The sequence below is a fragment of the Copadichromis virginalis genome, linkage group LG7 (genome assembly GCF_057382275.1).
Source record: "Copadichromis virginalis isolate Kocher_CV1m ecotype Utaka linkage group LG7, C_Virginalis_male_GT1.1, whole genome shotgun sequence".
Lineage (NCBI taxonomy): Eukaryota > Metazoa > Chordata > Actinopteri > Cichliformes > Cichlidae > Copadichromis > Copadichromis virginalis.
In genome coordinates, this window is record NC_140624.1 from 43,653,908 (window position 1) to 43,676,002 (window position 22,095).

Below are 22,095 nucleotides of genomic sequence, written 5' to 3' on the forward strand. Positions count from 1 at the left end.
TACAAAGCAGCGTTTCTTTAATGGACTCCATCAATAACGTTACGTTCCCAACTTTATTGTGTTTAAAAAAGAGAGTAGCCATATTATCAATCCTCAACATGGACAGAAATTAAAGCCCCCTTTTTCCCCCCCTCAAGTGCATTTTTAACAGACTTGGAATCAATGTGAAACAAATGTTTGGCAGCATCTTAATGGCATCTGTTCGGTCGACTCCTACGTCTCTGGAACAAACTCGCTCTCGCTCTTGCCACCAAGACAAACCCGCAGCCAGTTTACATTGAGACGGGTGCGCTTGCTTTTATATAAACAGACAGGCCCTGTGGCAAAGGGTTTGATTAGGAGGAGGCCCACAAATCCCATTAAAAGTCCATTCGTTGCTTTCTCGCTGTTTGTTTGAAGACAGGAAGAGTAACAAGGGAGGAGGGAGGTGACGGGTAGTCTGTTGTCGTTTTTGTACCAGTTTTTGTTTATGCATCACGACGCAGCAAAAAAAAAAAAAAAAAGAAAAAGAAGAAGGTGGTCTTACCCAGTGATGTGGGCAGGAACAAGAGCCCAAGATGTGGTTTGAACAAAAACTACCTCCCCAACATGATCCAGTGACTGTCTATTAACAAGATGAAAAAAAAAAGGAGGATATGTTGCTGCTTTTCAGTGTGTCCTCTGTTTCACGGTGACATAAATAACAAGTTCCACAGTCAGCCTAACAGCTCCTTGGTCTTGGCTGCAAGCTGCTTGTCGATGTCTGCTGCAATGTTGTCTGCCATCTGCTGAATCTGTGTAGGCAGAGAGAGGGGAGGAAAAAAACAAAAGTAATGAAAGTTAACGCTTCAGAGAGCAGAGGTCTAATAAGAGGTGGCGTGAAACAGCTCCAGAAAAGGATGAGGGTGAGCGGAGGTGAGCTCCATTCGGGTGGAGGCTAGTTTCTCATTTTGAATGTAGTTTTCAAATAAAGAAAATACGATCAATAGTTAACTTATCAGTGAAGTGGACTCACTACACTTTTCCTTATTTTCTGTAATATGTGCTCTTATGACAGTGCATGCTGATCAAGCTCAAAGAGAGCTGACATCCTATGGTCGTCTCACCAGCTCCTGCTGGTCAAACCTGTTTGCAAGGGGCAGCCAATCAGGCAAATGTTTCTTAAAGTGGGAGGAGCTAAAACTGCTTGAATTGGATAGAAGATGAACTGAGAGGCTTCACCATGTCCCCGTATAAAATAAAACTTTTTGTAACTTTGCGATGATAAAGTTATCATTTGTCATCAGCTGTATCCTTTCAGTGTTCATGTTTTGATTCCAACAGCTGGTAAACTCTAACTAGGCACTTCAGTTTGGTGGGGGGGGGGGGGGGGGGGGTTTGGAGGGAAAACCTCGGAGCAACACATTTCTGATGAGTTTTTCAAATATATTTTTTTCTTAGAGTTTTGTGCAGCACAACAAAAGTGACTTCTGGTCGTGCTGCATTCAGGGAAACATATCTGACAGAGGAAAAACTATTTGATCTTTTCCTCACCTCAAGCTATACTTTTTTTTTTTTTTTTTTTTTTTTTAAATCTCAGGGAATCCCTCGTCTCCTACCTGTTTTTCTACGAGTCGTATTGTGTCTTCTGAGTGTGCTTCCTTTGCTTTTTTGACCTGTGTGACAGCATTAGAGCGCACTCTCCTCAGTGAGTCTTTAGCCTTGTTGCCGAGCTGTTTGGCTACCTTGGCCAGGTTCTCCCTGTGCTCCCGAGTCACTCTGCAGGGAAACGGGAAAAATGTCAGAAATGAGAGGCAAAACAAAAAAATGAGAGTACAAAAAAAATATAGAATTCAAAGTTACAGGGAAAAAAAAGGGAGATGGTCTAAATACTGAAATGAGACTTCTTGCTGCATGCCAGCAGCTTTGACATCACTTTTGGCGCATGCTGCCATCTGCAAGCACAAACCGCCTGTTATGCATCTGTATTTACCATGTTTATTTAAGACGAGATGAAGTCTAATACCAGCTCGGTTTGACCGCATTTAAGCACGAGCTAGGAAGTAATTACTGTGTTTTGTAGAGTACGGTAAGAAGGTTTTATTAAAAATATCCTGGAAACGACAACATTTCAGTAAGAGACACTAACAAGCAGTCACAACTTTGTGTGGCACGAGCAAATACACTCTGAAAAACAAAATAATGAAAACTAAGGTCCTCACTTGTGCAGATGGGGACGCTAAGTGCTTATAAGCATGACGTCTGATCCTCTTAGCTCTGACTTGCAGCAACCACCAAACAATCTTCCTCAGACCTTAGAGCAGAGCCGAAACATCCGTCATCCTAACAACTTTGCATTCGCTCTGCATTTGTTAATCACTTAGAAAGTCCTACTTCCCATTTCACTCTCCCTCTTTGTCCTTAATTGGCTTTTTTTCCCCTTGTTTTTTGCCTCAGGGACTATTTGCAAACAATCCAAGTGCGCCGTCTATTTACTGCAAACAATACGGCCTAATTACCGATTCCAGGGCCAATCAAGAAGCGCCTTCTCTTTGGAAATGCAAATGTAGGCTTGGAGCGTGCCGAGACTGATTGCAGGGGGAAAAGCAGTCTGACTCTCGTGTCCCTCCTCTGCCAGAATAACACCTGCTGCTCCATGCGCACACACACACTCATGATAATGCATGCACATAACCACAAGACAGCATTCATGCACTGAGACGCACGTGCACGTGTGTATATGTAAAAAAACATACTTTATATACACAGGCAGAGCGGTTTAGTGAGTGAGTGACTGATTGTTTTGTGTCGGGTTGTTTGATTTGGCCGGGGGAAAGAGAAAGAGACTGGCCCAACCCTCACGTCGTCACACCGGGAGTCTCTATACATGTACAGGCAAAAGTCAATAAACCTGTCAGTTTAGAGCACGGAGACGAGTGGAGGAGGAAAATAGAGGAATACCAAAAGAAAAATAAAGGTGAATGAGAAAAAAAAAGAAGTGAAAGACAGAAAGTGCTAAAGGGAGCAAAAATGTTTTCTGGCCTCCGGCGTGTTTGTCTGCGAGTGCGTCAAAGAGAGACTCACTTGGGAACGGGCACCTTGATGATCGTCCCGTCCACCTCTGGGTTTAAGTTCATGCTGCTCTCTCTGAGGGCACGGGTGGCCGCTGCTGTAGCCTGGGGGCACATGCACACAGACACACACACACTGGAGTGAATAAAAAGCAAATCTACAAGTGCAGGTAGTGGCTTAGCTCCAGCTGGCAATCATTAAGGTGTTGTGTGTGGTGTGTATATGGTGTGTGTGTGTGTGTGTCAGGGAAATCCCATGTAGTGTGGAATTGCCTCGGGCCACTGTCAACACTCGGCCCCGTGGGACAGGACTGAGAGGTTGCAGGGCAGGGTGGTGACTCCTGGTGACCCCACAGGAGAGTCTGCTTGTGGATGATAGATCAACACACACAAACTTTGTGAGTTTGTGCTCAGTTGTACTTGAAGGTTTTCTGGTAGAATCATTACCACATTATTGTTATTATTATTATTATTATTAATAAAAGTTATTTATACTTTGTTCGCCTGTGTATATGGGGGTGTATTTATGCATTGTTGTTTTATTACAATGACAAACATGTATATATTTATTCACCTTAATAAACAGTAAATGCAAACATGTTTTACATATGTACATGACACAGACAGGAGCTATAAGATTATGAGTTACAGATGTGAAAGACTCATGAAGCATGAACTACACAAGTTATATTGAAGTATATGTAGAATGATTACTGTGTATAATTTTCCCCCCCGCTTCGGATACACAAAACAAACACTCCTCCCTTAACACTTGTTATCCTGTTGCCCTTTACGAGTCCTTACCAAGAAAATAGGAAGTGCTCAACTCTGCTCAGATCAGCAGGATGCTGTGTTTGTTGCAGGGCGCCCTCTGGTGGACAAACTATGCAACATGAACACTCACAGCATGGTTGAAGGGTGTTTCTCTCATTTTTACTTTTATGAATGCAGATACTGATATCAGCCTGCAGCTATATCAGTCACAGTCTAGAAGTAAGACCCCACCAATGGATCGTTTTTTTTTTATAATAATACAACATCCAACTACTGTTAGCTGCATCTCTATGGTAACCGTTGAATCCTTAAACAACAGCTTGGGATCTGTCTTGAATTTATCAAGATTTATTAATTTCCCCCCAGACTGGAGCTGTCATCATTATAATGAATTAAGATTGGGGGAGATTAAAAGGAGAGCGCTGTGTGGACACTGGTTGAAGAGGCAGCAGTGCTGCATAGAGATAGAACAACAGGATCAGAGAAACTACTGGACCACAAACACACAACAACAACAGTTACGCGAGAAGCTGGATTTTGGTCTTTTTCCCAGAACTAAGAAATACACTTAAAACTCAAAATGACATATTAAGACATGTTTACATGTGTAAAACTGAGACATTATCTACCAAGTGAAGCTTAAGTTAAGCAATGACTGCATAGGACCATAAAGCTACAGTTAAAAGAGTGCATAGACACAATGGAGAGGAACAAAGCCACACTCCTCAAGCTAGCGCAACAGCCTCATAACTCAGTTTGCAAAGCGAGCAAATGTGCAATGCATGTGGAGAAAAGAAAAAGAAAAAAGATTTCCTCCTCTTACTTCAACCGTCACTAACCCATCCTGCTTTCTCAACAGCTCCTTCTGGCCTCATCCACTGGGGAAAAGAAATGGCAGCAACATTAAAGGAATTTATTTGTGTGCATTAAATTAATTCAAGGGGTTTCTTTTCTTTTGTTAAAGTCATTCGGGAAACAGGCCTGCAGTTGCACTCTTTGAGCGAGGGGTGATAGATTCATCCCATACCTATGTTTGATTGTTCTCAGCATCAAATTCATCACCATTTCCCCTCTCTGACGACCACTCCGGTGGTTACTAAAACCCGAGTGGAATTTCTCTGTGAAGGCTGGGCAGGTTCTGGTTAATATGTTGGAAAGGAAGAGAAATTACACTGAAGTTTCACATCAAACGCTCACGACTTGGTTCAAAGCAAATAGGCGAAGGGAGAGGAATGTGTGTGTGTGTGTCTAAAAAAAAATTTAATGCTTAAACATGGACACACACACACACACACCAAATTGCCTCCGGATCCGAGCGTAGTGGTTAGATGTTGTTCTCTGTATCGTCCCAGCCTGCTCTTAATGAATGAATGGAAAACAATGGCAGGGCCTCTGTAGTTCCTGGTAATGGATAGGCATCATTATAAGCCTGTTAGCTCTGAGTACTGACGACTCACCTCTGTGTGGTACATGGGTAACACGGGACATGACAGGGTAGCGTGCGTGTGGATGAGTGTGTCCGTCAGTGTGTGTGTGGTCTGTGGTTTCTAGGGTTTCTGGGAAGGAAAAAAAAGAGACTCCGGATTCAGGTGGAAAACTGACTTCACAGATTTGAGGTGTTGATAAATACTTGGATTTGCATGTTGTTTGTATGCTGTGGTTTCACCTGGAGAACAAATGAGGGAAACCACAGCCCTCAGGTGACTGGCTGTGGAAATAGAAGGTGCAGGAAGATATTTAAAAACAGGTTTTTGTTTGGCAAGTTGTACTGGAAAAAAAAGAAAAGGAAAAGAAAAGCTCTTGGATGTCGTGTGCAAAGACGCTTCTTTTAACTTTTTTTACTGAGACAGATTTTTATCGTTTGCCTTCACTGCCTCTTCTACCCATTTTATATATAGAAGAAAAGATGCAGGCTGTATCTGCTGTCATCATAGCCAGTGTACAGTCACTTTACTTAGGACCTGCTAATGCCCCCAATTAAGGAATCTCTGTTTTACAGAGATGAGAGCAATGAATTATTCTGCCACAGTCACATTAACCTCCTAGGACCTGGCGTCCACATATGTGGACTAGAGATGGCACGATACCACTTTTTTATGTCCGATACCGATACAGATATCATAAATTTGGATATCTGCCGATACCGATATGAATCCGATATAGTGTTTTTTAATCAACAAAACTGTTTTTTAAATATCTTGCTGCATTTTGTTTAAGTTCATACTCAAGTTTAAAACAACAACTACACTAAAGCTATTCTGTTATACCTGTATCCAAAAAAAAATATTTCATAGTTCAGCAATACTGATCAATCTAATAAACTTAAACCTACACCATCCTCCCTATTCTGGTATTTTAAAGAGTACTTAGTGTAAATATTAAGCAATCTAACTAATAGGGTTCCAACTCCCAGCAACAACAAAAATAAATAAATAAAAAATAGGGAACCACCCCTCACACTCCACCTCATGATGATTAATCGACGTAATCAACCTTAATTTGATGCAGTGTGAAAAAAAATGCACAGAAATCAATTATTTTTCAAGAAATATTAAATAGATTCAACATCTTTCTTCAACAAAATTGCAGACTGCACAGATGGTACCTTCCCAAAGTAAAAAGTACTATAGCTTACTAGGGTATATATATATTAGACTTAATAGTTACTATATACAGTAATGGACTTCTATTCATTTTGCATCAAATTAAAACTTTGGGTGTCAGATAATTATTTATTAAAAGCTCGACATTTTAAATGAGAATAAGAAAGAAAAGTATGTCTTTGTGCCCCCTTTTCCCTGTTCATGCCCTATCGGCCCCCCTGGCTAAACTTTGCTAGATCCGCCCCTGCACAGTTACCAGCCGTCAGCTACGTAGAAAAAGATCCTGGAGTAGAAAGTAATATTAAATAAATTCTAACAGCAGCTTATCAAGCTTAAACGTGCTGCTGTTGTTCAGCCGCTGGTTTCCTCTTTCTGGTGCAAAGTGGGCCAAAAGCAAACAAGAGAGGTACTCCCGACAGAAAAGCCGATCAGCTGATCGTTAAGCAGTTTCATGATTGAAGTAGCAGCAAGAAGAGGCAGTAGCTTGTTAAGCTTAACGCAGGAATGCTTTACAAACATTCAGAGATGGACTTACACACTTGCTTTACTTCTCTCGGGGATAACTTTGTCGGAGATGAAATGCCAGGTTGCTAGCGAAGCTCCACATGCTATCCAGACCACCGACAGGTCCCGCATGCCACAGCCGCTCTATCACGTGATGCATACTGCTCCGACGTGCTAACGTTCTGAGGTGAGTTACGGCGTGTTGCAAGTTTTGTGAGGTGCTTTCGTGATATTTAATGGATCGGATTACATTTTTTATTTTTCTCCGATATCCGATCCAGTAATTTAGGTCAGTATCGGACCGATACCGATCGGTCCATCTCTAATGTGGACATCACATTTTGGGTTATTTAGACCAAAATCCTCAATTTTGCTCTACAAGGGCCTGATATCCACTTACGAGGACATTAAATTGCCACTGTTCTATTGAAATTTTAAACGAATATCCTCATGTGTGGCTCTTATTTTTCTTAGAAACAATAATTAGGTTAAAAAACCCCTGGTAATTCTTTGTTTTTACATTCATCAGGTCCCAATCAGCCCAAATATCAAAGAGAAATTACAAATGCATGCCATTGAAGAGTTCGGATCTTAGGAGGTTAATGTTCAGGAACATTTCTGTAGCCAACATAGCACAACAGCAAGCTGTGCAGTTTGTCCACACACTGCATAACCAGACACTTTTAACGACAGACTGCATATAAAATATTTTTGGTGTTTTTGGGGCCGCAAGTGACCATATTTGAAAAGGTAGAGTGCTAATTTATAAGCTAATTATTATTAAAGCCTGATTATTACCCATTGTGGTTCAATCACACTTATTTACAGAGTAAAAATAGTATGGCGGCCTCTTCCAAACCTCCTAGGAAAAGAATTAATGGTTGCCCGGTGATTGCAATGAGGTTTTTGCTGCTGCTGGAGACTGACTCCTAGTAGTTGGGGTGACCAACTGGTTACCCATGTTTTGAGGGTGTTGCTCATCCACCTGAGCAAGGACTGAGAGATTTATTAAGGTTTGCAAATAACTGCAGACTGATCTGAGTCAGTCTGCAGCGGTGAGTGCAACTTGTCTGCCACAGGAAACTCGACTCAATATATTCTGGTTATATTCCTACATAGAAGCAAGGTTGCTGAGTGTCTTGTTGCAGTTAAATTGCTGTTCTAAAGCAAACGTGGCACGATCTGTGGAGGGATTTCTGAATGAGTATTATTCTGATGAGGTTGAATCTGAATGTAAATGCTAATATGAATTTCTATGTATACAGACAGCAACAAAATCTTCTACAAACAACAACAGATTTGTGATTTTCACTGATTGATCCCAATCCCTGTGTTATCAAACACAGATTACACATGATTGTCGACTGGCCCTGTTCAATCGGAGACTGACAGCAGACTGACTCCATCACTTGACTGTCCTCCGCTTTGAAGACAACTTACTGCGAGTCGTCGGAGGCCTGGTCCCCGTCTTCACAGGAAACATGACTGTGAGTTCGTTGCTGTGACAGCGTACTACGGCTTCCCCCTTCGTGTGACTGTAGCATGAAAAAGCTGTGTAAAGTTGAGTGACTCACACTCTACTCGTCATCATTCAGCCCTGTTTTAATGAACACTCCGTCTGAGAATCTTCGGATTAGTCACACCTGTGTTTACTACTACTAATCTGTGTCAACATGGCTTCTGTGAAACACTGACAAGGACCGTTTTACGGCATTATAAGTGCTTTTACGTTTCATTCATAATGTCATTTAAGTATTTTTTTGCCAATATAGTTGCATAACTGTGTTGTTGGCACATTTTTTGCATTAATTGTGGCTAAACGATAAAAGTTTAACCATTCTTAACTTATCCTCCACGGTCATTTCTCAGCTTAAAGTACACTTTCTATTATAAGCAGCATCCATTAGTTCTGTCTCAACTGCCCTCGACCACAAAAAGTACAAAACACGGAGGTAGGCTGCGTACAAACTCAAGTTATGTCACAGCGACGCAACGAAGGCAGTCCAAACATGCAATTGGAAGAATGCGTCAGGTGGATCCTTCGCAGTCCACCCAGATTCACTGCACATTGGTTAATGTAGAGTATTTTTGGAGAAAAGAAAATGACGGTGCAAGTGAACAGTACAGGAATACAGTTTTAAAAGTATGTGCTGGGTTTTATCTCAGTCAAACATCCAACAGTTCAAAACGTTAAAATAACAAAGAATGTTAAAATGTTCAATTCTGACAACGTTTCAGCCAACTTATGTGACATGCAGCTCAGGTCCTGCATGCTTTTAAAGCCTTTACATTAAAACCAAAGAAGTATGTAGCTTCTGTGTGATGCTTGTGGTCACAGACAGACACCCGGTCCTAAAGAAGTCTATGGGAAAATGACCTTTAACCCTGACCTCTATAAACACTTTCCTGCTGAGATTATTCACTCAAGCACCCATTTCAGGTGATATTTTAGTCATTCTAAGTAAGAAGGATTACCCAGGATATGCTCATTTACTAACCTCTGATTGACAAGTCATTAGCGATGAGCACTAGACCTGCGAGTCTTAACACCAATACTTGGGTCCTTCACACAAACAAAGTCAAGGAAAATTCCTAACAACAAAACAAATACAGTCTATTACAGATAACTGTAAAACTAGAAAACCAGCAGCACCATGACAGGATGTTAACACTTTTGGAGGGAGAAAAAAAAACAACCACCTGAAAGATGAAGATTGTTTAGAGGGGTCTTGTTTAGAGACACGGTGGAAGGGAAATGCTTGAGGGAGCAGCTCAGGAATACTGGAGCTCAACGAGTAGAAGGAGTCTCTCTGGGAGGCTCAATGTAAACCTTAAAAAGAGAAAAAAAAAGGAGACTTGGATGCCAAACTGTAGCACTCTGGAGAGTCTGACAAAGGAGATGGCAGAGAGAGAGAAAAACTGGAGAAGGAGATGAAGGCTGTGGAGGAACAAAATAAACTGTAGGAAGAAAGAAAGTGCTGGATGAGGAAAAGGAAGAAGTTAAGGTGGCAATCAAAAAACTGAAAGAGGAGGGAAAAAAACAACTGAAGAAGGTAAAGAAAGACGTGACAGAAGCAAATAGGAAATATGACAAGAGAGAGAGAAAGATGAAAAGACCGAAGCTGAAAGGGGCCAAGAAAAGACTTAATGAAAAGCACAGGCAACTGTGGGAAGACAAGAAAGAATTGGAGGAAGTGCAAAAGGCAGTGCAAGAGTGGCTGAGAGAAGCAGAAAAAGAAAAATAAACTTGGTGAGGAAAAACAAGTTGTGGAGGACACAAAACAAGTATTAAAAGGAAGTGCAGAAGGAAACCGAGGGCAAAAAAGTGAACTGGATACAGTCAAACAAGAAATGGAAGATACAAGAAAAAAAGGATAGGCAGTGATGGAAAGAAAGTGGAGGAGGTGAGGAAGAACCTGAAGGAGACCAATATGGAGACTGAAAATTGGACCAGATGTGAGGAAAGACAGAAAAGGATGAGAGGAAGCAGCTGAAACACAAAAAATGCAGATAGGACGGTGGAGTAAACTCCTCTTCCTTGCCACTTTCTCTTTATTGGCTCCAAGCTCCCTCCGTCTCCTTCATCCTCATCGTCTCCCTCCATCAGCCTTCTACTTTACTGCCTCTTCCTCTCAGGTATGCACAGCGGTCCAGTGACTAACATTATGTTACATGTAGTTTTCCAGGTAAACTCCATCCCAGTAGAAAACAGTAGAATTGTAAACCAGTATAAATAATAATTTTTTAAAAAATGAATCAAAAGAAAATAAATGCATTTTTATTAAAAATCATTGAAAGTTCATGCGTGTGTCGGTGTCTCTTAATAAACAGAATACAGTAATTAGACCTCAGCATGGCTGCTGGTTGCTGGGAAAACACTGGTGGTTATGATTCAAGAAGGACTAAAGCGGATTGTTTGTACGAGTTTCTGTTGTTCCCAACCTTCCACTATGAAAAACACCAACTTATGATATTGTCTGATGATGTCACTGTGATGACTTAACTGAAAAAAAATAGACTGTCGGGAAGTTTAGTTTTACTTTATTTTTACGATCTTAGACATAACTCCTGAGAATTGAGTCATTCTTTTTTCATAAGTGCCCGAATTTCAGAGCGGTGTTTTCCGCAGGTTGATAATATGGTGGCTGTGGGTGGCGTGGGCAGAGTTTCTCTAAACACCTCATAGGCATTCAGAGTGACTGAAATGGGCCTTTAGAACAAACTATTACCAGAATCAGCCCATCCTTACTTTTCACTCCACCTCTCTCAGGTCTGTTTGAGAGTTCAGACCTGGTATAAGGGCTTAAACTCAGACTAAGAGTTTAAATTTAGTTTAAGAATCACCCTCAAATAAAGCAAACTGTTTAAAGAAGTGAAATCATTTATTTCCTGTTGTGTGCTTCCAGATTATACCAACACCGCTGGGCTTGGTTTTTTTAGTTTTTCCTCCACATAAATGACATTTTGGCATCCATCCAAAGGGGTTTAAACCAGAGCCAAATGGAAAACAAATACATGTTAATTTGGGTTTATTTACACAGGCAAAATAGTCAATTTTATTAATGAAATAGTCCTAAACAGTAAGAAATTGCACACATTTCTGTGTCTCTGTAGTGAAACCGGTGACCGTGCTTTATTGCTGTGCACAGCCAATCCCCCAAAGGCCCATAATGAGCCAGGAAAACCCTGGTTATGCATATTTCCGTATTGTATCCTGTCTGAAGCACTTTTCCTCATTCATACATATGTGGAGATATTTTCATTGCAACATTTTCAGATCATTTTTTTCTTGTTTGTCATTTCAAATCAAATCAAATCAAATCACTTTTTATTGTCACATCACATGTGCAGGCACACTGGCACATCACATGCGAGTGAAATTCTTGTGTGCGAGCCCCACAAGCAACAGAGATGTGCAAACACAACAACACAAACGAGCAAAATACAAGAGAATAATACAAGAAGAAAAATTTGCAAGAATAAAGGACTGTGCACATATTTCCGTTCAATATTTAATGAGATCAAAGAAAATGTAGCAGACAGCAGAAAAAGTTGAGCATATCGGTCATTAGCGTCTCTGGATATATGACTGTATAGTGACACATGCAAGCACATTCAGCTTTTCCAGACCACCAGAAAGTCTGGCCACCAAAAAACGTGAAAATCTACAAAGCAAAGGAGGCAGCGAAAAGAAGCAAAAAAAGAAAAATAATCCATTCCTTCCTAACCTGGGGGTAAAATGAGGTCATTTCCTATTCTGTGACAACTCACACTAAGACATATCCGCGCTGCAGTACACACATACAGACTTTTGTTGCTATCTTTCACCCCAGAACAAAGGGCTCCCCGAGTGATCAATCAATTAGCATCTGAGACACAGCATAGTGAGAGAGAGAGGTAGGTCAGGTTTCATTTACAGAGTGATGTGAGATTCGAGTTCTGGTCTGGCTTACTTTTCCTTCTGTGAGGAGGACCATCTATCTGTCTGTGCGTCTGATTATTTTTACAAAGCTTAGTTACTGCGCGCTTGTCCATATGAGACAAACTGATACCGGTAGGAAGAAATCATAGCTGTGTGTGCTCTGTTTGACTGTGTGTGTGTGTGTGTGTGTGTGTGTGTGTGTGTGTGTGTGTGTGTGTGTGTGTGTGTGTGTGTGTGTGTGTGTGTGTGTGAGAGAGAGAGAGATCGTCTTACTTCAGGGAAGCTGCTCATGTTGACCATAATGAGCTGAGGTGACTTCATGGAGATCTGGCCCAGCTGCTTGAGAGGGAACTTCCCATCTTGAGTCGTCACCACAATGTGATCCAGAGCTCCTAAACAAATACAGGTCAATGGTCAATGCCAGTGTTTACTTTCTTCATTTATTTACCTTCATGGACAGTTTAGGCATCATTGTTCTCACTGTGTGCACTGTAGCATCCCGATTTTTCCTTTGTATTCGTATCACAGGATTAACCGTTCTACTGTAAGGCAGATTTAACTTATACATTTAATGTACTTTAATTCTTTTTCTCTTACTGTTGTTTTTAATTATGAAATCCATCTTTCAGAAAGATATGATATGCATTGACCCCAGAATTATAATTATAGATTCATTCTCATTTTCTTTACATTTTTCTTTGAAGGAACCAGACTTTTTTTTTTTTTAAGTAGTATTAAGTAGTAGTTCTCCAGGCACTCTGAAGGTCTTTCAGAGTGTCTCTTTGGACATTGGCTGTTTTTTTCCATTTTTGAAGACCATAGAATCAATTTTAAAATGTATTTTAAGGCATTTTGTTACTAGCATAAACACATAATTTGTATAGTTGGGGGGGAAAAAAAAGCCAAATGTAACATAGTTTGATGGGAATGAAATAATAGTTTAGCACCAACAAGGTAATTCCCAAAGAGCTCTTTGCGAAAAACTTGGCAAATCATGGTTAGGAGAGAGGTACAACAGTCAGCATCCACAGCCATCTTTAAAACACGGCGGAGGCTCGGTCACAGTCTGGGGACGCATTTAAGTGAGTTGTGTTGGCAGAATCGTCTCAAAATTGCTCCAGCAGCACCTGGAAAGTATCCGATTGGCAGTTATTCATTTATCAGCAATGCCAATGATCCCAAACACGCTGTTAATGCAGTAAAAGCATACCTGGATAGAAAAATATACAATTGAATATTGGTCGTGGACTGGCCTCCCCAATGCCTGGGCCTCAACAGTGTGGGATCATTTTGATACAGAACAAAAGGCAGCCAACATTCAAAGATGAGCTTTGAATTAAACTCAAATGAAATGTGTTAAATGTTGTATTTCCATGTATATTTCAACATGTTTGAGTGAATAACTGCACCCGTTTCCCCATTTTTATAGTAAAATATAAAGAAACGGAGGCTGGCTCAAGACTTTTGCACAGCACTGTAGCTGGACATGTTTTAATAACTCATTTCTACGCACACATGCATTCATATTCACATGCATGCTTATGGCTGTCCTCTTTTCAAAACAGTAACCTAATTATCGCCTCTCTGTGACGCATTTAGAGGAAAGCTGTAAATTGTAGCTTTAAAATCAGGTGAAAGCAAATCAAAAAAAAAAAAAAAAAAAAAAAAAAAAGCAGCAGTTACCACCACGAAACAGCCCAGTTGATTACTAACAGAACAGTAACTGTATTTCTGGTTAAAGCCAGGTTAATCATTCATTCTTGCTTCACAGATGGAGGGAAATCTATCTTTAATCACTCCATAAATCAGAAAATACTTTCAAGAGCCATAAAAAAAAAAATCAAGTCTTTTACAAACAAAGTAAAATTTGTCTCTTAAAGATATATTATCAAATGGTTTCTGTAAAAGCCTTCAAAATATAAACAGAGAGGAAAATAAGAGTTTGTTAGCGCTCCTAAATTGGAAGATTTCAAGCTATGAGTATGAAAAAAGATCTCTTTTTGATCGGGTCTTCTAAAATCCTGTACTGTAACATTCGATTTGTCAATTTTAAACCAGCATTTGTATTGCAGTGATTTGCACATTTGCTTAACAAGTGAATGATTCCCAGTCTGATCCATGGAGGAGGCAAACAACGCCTTTGGGCTTGTCTCAGGAGATAAAAGAAAATCTACCAAATCAAACATGCGGAGCGATGCTACGGCGACTACTTACGAGTAACAAAGCAGCTGCAAGTAGCTTTATATCACTTTAAAAATCAATCAGAGGCTTTTTTTCATTACAACCTTTCTGAAAATATATGTATGATAATACAGATGGAGTATTTTATCATTAGATATTAACTACTCTGGAAGAACGACCAAAAGACCAGTTTTGGTCCCAAATGTGTATTTTGGAGCTTAAGCTATGGAAGCAAAATAGCTCAAATTGAAAAATAAAAATGGTCTGACTATAGAGTTTCACCCTGTGTGTTAACACCAGCACTGGCACATAGTTAATAAGATGTTGCTATGGTGTAATGGAATAGATGTGGGGAAAAATCATTTAGTCCTTTGGACAGATTAACAGATAGACAGAGGAACGTGCAATAGCACAGTAAAAAAATATTCATTTTGAGACCACTGTCAGACTCTTAAAAGTTTCCATGATCTATTGTCTCCCCTCTTTGTCAACACTGAACGAAACTAATGCATGTTTGCCAACACAAGCTGACTTCTGTCCCTCCCTCCCTCTCTGCATCCACCCACTCCTCTCCATCCTCCATCTGGCTAACCTCAGACGCGCTTGTTTCCTTCTTCTCCACCTCTGCCTTACATCACTCCCTCCCGGCTCACCCGGTGGGGGGCTGCGCTAGTGGTGTGTGATTGTGGAAATGTGAGGTGAACCGAAGGTGAGCCAGTGGTGTAGTTTTCTCTAAAAGATCAATTTATCATATGATTTCAAGGGTTAAAAGAGAGAGACATATCCAATCAAAAAGTAAGATACAGCTGCAAGGAATTAAAAATAAAAGGTTGGTATGATGTGATAACATGGATATCAGCTGACACGCTGCCTACTTTGCTGCCAATTATACCGTCTCCCTTTTTTACTTTGCTCATGCCCATATCTCTGCCTGTCTGACTTTGTTACCTGCACCTTCACAACGAGCACCAGCACATCTGCAAGTACTTTAAGCAGGCAGGCCGGCAGACAGTCGGTCATTGCTACAAAGATGGATGGTGAGAGGGGGTGGCAGCTGGTTGAGATATCGGATGAAATTTGGCTAAAATGCTCTTTATTTTTTAAACACGTTGAGTTTTTAACGATACCAAAAACAGATTTTAAGCTGTATGCTGCGTCTGGGTGTTGGTGTAATCAGGATACGTACCACATTAATTTGCACTTTTTCCCTCTGCGTCTTGTCATGTCAAATTCTCCTTTTAAAAAGGTGCTGTAAAAATTTATATCAGTTCCCATCTCCTTCGCCTATCTCAGCGAGTGTTTGTCTGAACCGTTGCAAACTTGCTGGCTGTAATGTCGTTCACCCGAGTAAGCCCAGTGCTCAGTTTGAGGTTGTTTGGATGAGCAGTTCTCGCCTTTTGGTAGTTCTCCCTTTCCTGGAGTGACTGCTGCCTGCTCCAGTCAGTTTTTTGAGGAAAGGGGTACTGTGCAAAAGTCTTGAGCCACCTCTCATGGCTTTATATTTTGCTTCCAAGAAGCCAGACTTTATTGTAATTCTTATAAAAGTGATCTTGATCAATAGTTCTCATTTTCTTTGAACAATGACTCATTTTCAGTCCAGTCTTTGCACCCCATTTTTTTGTAATTATTTAAGTCACTTAACACTGTCCTAAGAATCGTTCAAGGATGAACGCCCAACCTAACAAAACACCAATTTTAAATGCACTTTTTTGCTGAAATGAAATTTGCACCAATTTATATTTTTGCACCAACGAGGTGATTACCAAAGAGTTACTAACTGAAAACCTGTCATATATTGGCATGGAGCGCTGTGCAGTGTATGCCAAATTACAGTAGAACAGGAATGAATCCATTCTTAGCAACAGTTCTTAATGGGATGCAAATCCAAGTGGAAATTTTTCAAATTATCATCAGTATGTATGAAGGAGATCAAGACTAGGCTACAACAGTGAGTGTTTACAGGCATCTATAAAATACAGTGGAGTCTCTGTCATCTTCTGATTGACAGTGGTTCATTTTTCACCATAACGATGATTCCAAGCATGCTTTCACTGCAGTAAAAGCACATCTGCACAGAAAACACACTGGAACACTGAGTCATGGATTGCCTCCCCAGAGTTCAGACCTCAATATTACTGAAGCAGCTTGGGGTCGCATTGACAGAGAACATAATAAAAGGCAGCCAACAACCAAAGAAGAGCTCTGAATGTCCTACAAGTAGCCTGGAGAACTATTCCTGAGGACTACATAAAGACATTCTTAGAAAGTGTGACTCAGAGAGTTCAGGCTGTGTTGAAGAATAAAGATGATTACATCAAATACTGACTTTCAAACTTGTACAAACTGACTTTGGATTTGCAAGTCTCCAATTTTCCTAGCAAATTAACAAAACGAGGGGCGGCTTAAAACTTCTGAACAATAGTGTAAATGGTTTTTGTTTCACATAACAGCAAAGCTGTGGAGTAATAATACTGCATCTGTGTGTGCTGACCGGTGTTCTCGTTTACACGTGAAAAGCTTTACTTCTGCTCAGATTGTTGAGGACAAAATGTTGCACTGATTTGAATCCAATGAAAGGCAGCACTATGATTTTGTGTAAGTGCTCTGACCTGTGCCCGGTTGTGTCTGATTATAAGTGTCCTTGTTAGAAGAAATTTACAAATATAGGTGCTGTCGAGAAATGCCAACAGCACAAAAAGGGCGATTACCAACATAACCATTTTCTGACGCGCTACAAACACTAAATATGTTGGATTAGTGCTTCTTTTTTTTTTTTTGCACTGTCCTAAATCATACATCGGCTTCTTAGTCATGAAAACTTTGAGACCTCCAGTCCAAACCTAAACTAAACTAAACTCTGGGGTTTTCCTGCATATAAAATTCTGTTCTATTGGCCTTCTTCCAAAAGAAAATCACCAGGGCTGTGATAAATTAATACTTCAGACGTTTCTTTTTAAAGTGGTTTTATTTTATTTACTCCAGGATAAATATGCTTTTCTTTATCAAATGGCCAGGGGTAAAAGGAAAATGTATATAGCTCTGTTAAGTAAGACTCATTACCGTATGTGGACTGATGTGCTTTTGTGTGTAGTCTCAGCACAGAGCCGCGTTTTCAGCCAGGAAAAACTCGGTAAACCTAATTCTAAAGTTTCCCTAAAACCAAGTCTTCACCCTCAAACAGGCTTTTGAAGGAGTGTGAAAAAAAGGAGGCAGGCCAAAACACTCTTTTACAAAAACCTGTAAAAATTTCATAAATCTGACGTCCAAAACCAGTTCTCACAAAGACAGCTGGACATGTTTTTATTCAGTTTAATTTCTGCAGATCCACGCTCCGAACCAGCTCAATCACACACACACATGCATCCAATGAGTGCATCCTCATAGCCGTGCTCTTTCCAAAACGGTAATTTAATGATTTCCTACATGTGATGTGAGCAGCGGGTGTCCACATGCATTGCAGCTTGGGCGGATTACAATTACCGCAATGAGAGTATATGCTGATTAAAAGCTTAAGAAATGGCGATATCCATGTTTCAGCTTGTTGTTTTTACCCGTCTGCGAGAAACAAGAATGTGAAGTCTACTTTAAACAATGTTTTCTTGGACACAGCGCTAGTTTCCAAGTCACATTACCCATCTGCGATGACCATGAGATGGTGGGCGTAGCACTGATCTCCCTCTCTCTGCATTTATCTGTCTGACTTTCTGCTACGTGTTTGCTGCACACATAAGTACAGACTCATGGCAACAAACAGCAGTACATACAGTCATACACTCACTCTCATAAGTTTAATGAGAGCCAGATGAGAGGTTCATGAAAAACACACACACATACGCTCGGACAGCTGACGTCATCCCATTCCACCATCTCATCTCTGCTGTCAACTCTAAGTCCTGCTGCCTCCCTGGATTACTGTCCAGCTGGACAGAGGAGAGGGGGATGAATGGACCAGAGGAAAGGAGCGAGGGATATATAGATTAGGGGGAGGGGACACAGGAAGGATGACAGAACAGAGGGATGGATGCAAAATAACGGTAGAAAGGACTGGAAAAAGAGGAAGCGATGAAGGGAACTTTTAACTGAAACGTGTTATAAAATTGTAAAAAGGTGGTTTAAAAATTTCTTATGTGGTCTTATCTAGTCAAAAGACAAAGTATGAAGCTGAGAAGCACTGGAAAATTATAAGACAAAAGTAATAGAGGCAGGGCTCCACACAGAAAATGACTCAGAGCAAAAATCAATTGAGTGATAACCGGATTAGAAAAAAGAAAAGTTGGGAATGTGAAAAGCAAAGCTGGACACTGAAGGGTTCATGATATTGTATGTGTCTTCATTCTGTGTAAAAAAAAAAAAAAGAAAAAAAGGAATATTACACTAAAAGCAAATCAGATACGTGTGCGGAAGAAAAGTGGAACAAATTCAAAGTAATTTCAGTTTGAAGTCTGATTCAGGCAGCTGCCTCGTCCCCGGGGAGCTTCCATTACACACCCCACCTCTGACTCCCCGAGCGCGCCCCCATTTATTAAAATGCAGAGAGGAAAAAAAAAAAAGAAAAAGGCTGTGACCTGGATGTACTTGGGGAAACAGGGGCCAAGGCGGGGTCAAGGTAACATCAAATAGGGATCTCTTTATGCTAAGCCTTTTGGCGCCGTGTCCGAGAAAGACTTTGATTCCAAAAGTTTTAAAAACGTTAAGAAAAAGCCCCCCTGTTAACTACAGTGCACGCTGTGCACACTATATTTGGACACTTACCCATTTTTTCCCTCCAGTATGTTAATTCTGAAACGAAATAATGGATACCACATTAAATGTCTTCCTCTGGCATTAATATAACCCCTAAAAACTCATCTGTCTTCATCATAAATACATATTTTCCTTTAAAGATGTGAACAAGAGCAAGTTTTCACATTTTAGGATGAAAATTAGCCCCAACCCCACCTCTCAAAAACATGCAGCTCACCTAAACACTCTAAGGTTTCAGCTGTAATTCGAGCAGGTTTGCAGAAATCTGAAAAGAACTAAGTGGGAGACGTAATTCTTTTAACAGCTTAGGAGCACAAAAGTAAATGGAAAGATGCCCGTGAAGGAAAACAATAATAATAAATGCTTAGAATCATTTACACCATTACCAGCATGATGTCTATCGACTTCTCCAAGGCTTTAACTGTTTATCGTCATCGTCTTTTAGATTCTCTCTTTCTCTCTCGTTCAATTTTAATGGATCGTTTACTACAAAGTTTGATCAGAATTGATTGAAGACCTTTCAAACTATCGGGTTTACAGACAGAATGTCAAAAACATAACCTCCCTGGTGGTGGTAAAGATGAGCAGAGGTTTCTCCAACATCATCTGCAGTACATAATATCATCAAAAGACTCTCTGTATGGTGACATCATCAAAAATTAATATTGGCCGCCTGTGATCTCCAAGCTCTCAGGCAATGTGGATTAAAGACTGATATGATTCTGTCTTTGAAATCACTGCATGGGCTCAGGAACATTTCAGAAACCACCGTGTGTGAACACCGTTCACCGTGATGGCCACAAATACAGGTTAAAGCTCTGTCAGACGAAGCCACACGTGAACGCGATCCAGGAATGCTGCCATCTTCTCTGTTCGGCAAAGTGGAAAACTGTTCTGTTGTCAGATGAATAAAAATGTGAAATTCTATTTGGAAAATATGGACACTGGACTACACAGGAGAGGGACCGTCCAGCTTATTATAAGTACTCAGTTTAAAAGCCAGCATCTCAGATGGTGCATTAAAGCCTACAGAACTGGCAGCGTGTACATCTGGAAAGGTACCATCAACGCTCAATGGTTTTAGAGCAACATGTGCTTCAATTCAGACATCATATCTCAACCAGTCAGTAGCACGGCTTTGTAGCAGAAGGGTGCGGTGCTGAACAGGCCTGCTGGCATTTCAGACCTTTGACCAGCTGAAAATGAAAAATATGACAAAAAAGACCTAGGACTGCTTAGCTAGAAACTCATAGCAGACACAAATGGGACAACATTCCTCTCCCAAAAGTCCAGCAGCTGGACTCCTCAGTCCCCAGATGCTTAGAGACTGTTGTTAAAAGAAGAGAGGATGCAATGCAGTTTAAAGCTTTTATGAGACTTGTTGCTGCAACCACATCTCAAATTCAAAATAAGACAATAATTTTCTTAAAATGTTAGATTTCCTCAGTTGAAATAGTTGATATTATCTATGTTCTATTTTAAAATGTTGTTTCTGCATTTTGCTTCCATTCACATTTCACACAGAATCCACAGGCCTTTGTGGAAGATTCCTCTTTGTGATATCCTTGTTATGTGAGGCACTGGTGAGCTTTTCTGTGCATGAACAAAAGCTGGACGAGCACACAGGTAAAGTTTAGCTGCCACGTGTTTAACTGTCTTAATGTTTTCAGTCTGGACTGTACGTACATGAAGTGATGTCTGAACGTTTCTTTTAACTTTAGAGGTAATGCTTTCATGCTTCATCTGCCTTGTTGGTAACCCTTTGTTCTCTGCTTTGAACTTTGTACTAAAACAAGAGGAATGAAAGGCACAGTCCAAAAAAGAAAGAAAGAAAAGTACGATAAGCTCACTACCTGGCGAGGTTCGGATGCTGAGGTTTCGTGTGAAGTCATCTTTGAGCGAATCGAGAACAGTGGTCATGTCCTCCTTCACTTCATCCAGACTGATGATGTCTTCCACCAGAGATGAATTAATGTTCACCTTCCCTGACTGGCCCTTTGCCTTGGCTTTGAAGATTAAACGAGAGAAAGAAGGAAAAAACCGAGGGAAGAGTGGAGACTTATCTAGATAAATAACATCACATTTGTGCCAGCAGAGTCATGGAAGTTGTACAAGTTAACTTCAGAAATCTCCTCACTGACCTTTGGCCTTTTTGGTGGCGTAGAGCCTGATGCATACAGCAGGAGCAGGGTGGTGGAAAGCGTCAGGAGCCAGAAGAGGCCTAAGGCTGACTCTGGATGTGAGCGGAGACCTGACATGTCGCAGCAGGGGCTGACACAGGAGAGGCCGCAGCAAGCTCAGATGATTCAAAGCCATAACTGTTGACACCGGAAAGGGGGAAGAGTTTAAATTAACAAAACATTTTAAAGTAGATAAATGCCATACAGCTGAGTTTGGAAGGGCAACATGTGATTACATTCGACAGAGCTACAATTCAATCAGAAAAGCAGTTGAAAGCACAGCTGGTAATATTAATCAAAATGAGGTAATAGCTCATATCAGCCAGCAGGAGGTAGGCCTTCATCTTCTTCTAACAGTACGGCACCCTAGTCTGTGTGCACCTCAGTAAATGCATGATAATTTCTGACAGAAGTGCAACTAAATCAAAATGAATGCAACCTACTAATCTGTCATCTGCTACATTTGCTTTGTAGCATTTCTGTTACGGTCTCCATAAATTATTAAAGCATTCAAATCAAATAAAAGGGATTGACTTGCAGATGAATGATCAATATTTGCTCTTTTGTAAGTAAATGAAACCTGTTATTAAGTGAGAGCACATAATGACATCATAAACTGTTTGCTTGATAAACAGCTGATCTGATCTAATTTTTTTCCA

General features: G+C 40.5%; 1 protein-coding gene across 2 annotated transcripts in view; it reads right to left on the reverse strand.

Moving 5' to 3' along the window:
- mrrf (mitochondrial ribosome recycling factor) overlaps positions 1–22,095 on the reverse strand; it is a 26,230-nt gene continuing 4,135 nt past the window's right edge. The window contains exons 2-8 of one of the 2 annotated variants that reach the window (XM_085463533.1): positions 21,398–21,574; positions 21,110–21,262; positions 19,266–19,292; positions 12,606–12,724; positions 3,043–3,134; positions 1,578–1,737; positions 1–773 (exon numbers count right to left, since the gene is read on the reverse strand). In XM_085463533.1, the coding sequence (XP_085319659.1) occupies positions 696–773; positions 1,578–1,737; positions 3,043–3,134; positions 12,606–12,724; positions 19,266–19,292; positions 21,110–21,262; positions 21,398–21,572 (804 nt within the window). In that variant the 5' untranslated portion in view covers positions 21,573–21,574 and the 3' untranslated portion in view covers positions 1–695. The remainder of the gene's footprint in view (positions 774–1,577; positions 1,738–3,042; positions 3,135–12,605; positions 12,725–19,265; positions 19,293–21,109; positions 21,263–21,397; positions 21,575–22,095) is intronic. The other variant, XM_085463534.1, reaches the window with a different exon arrangement.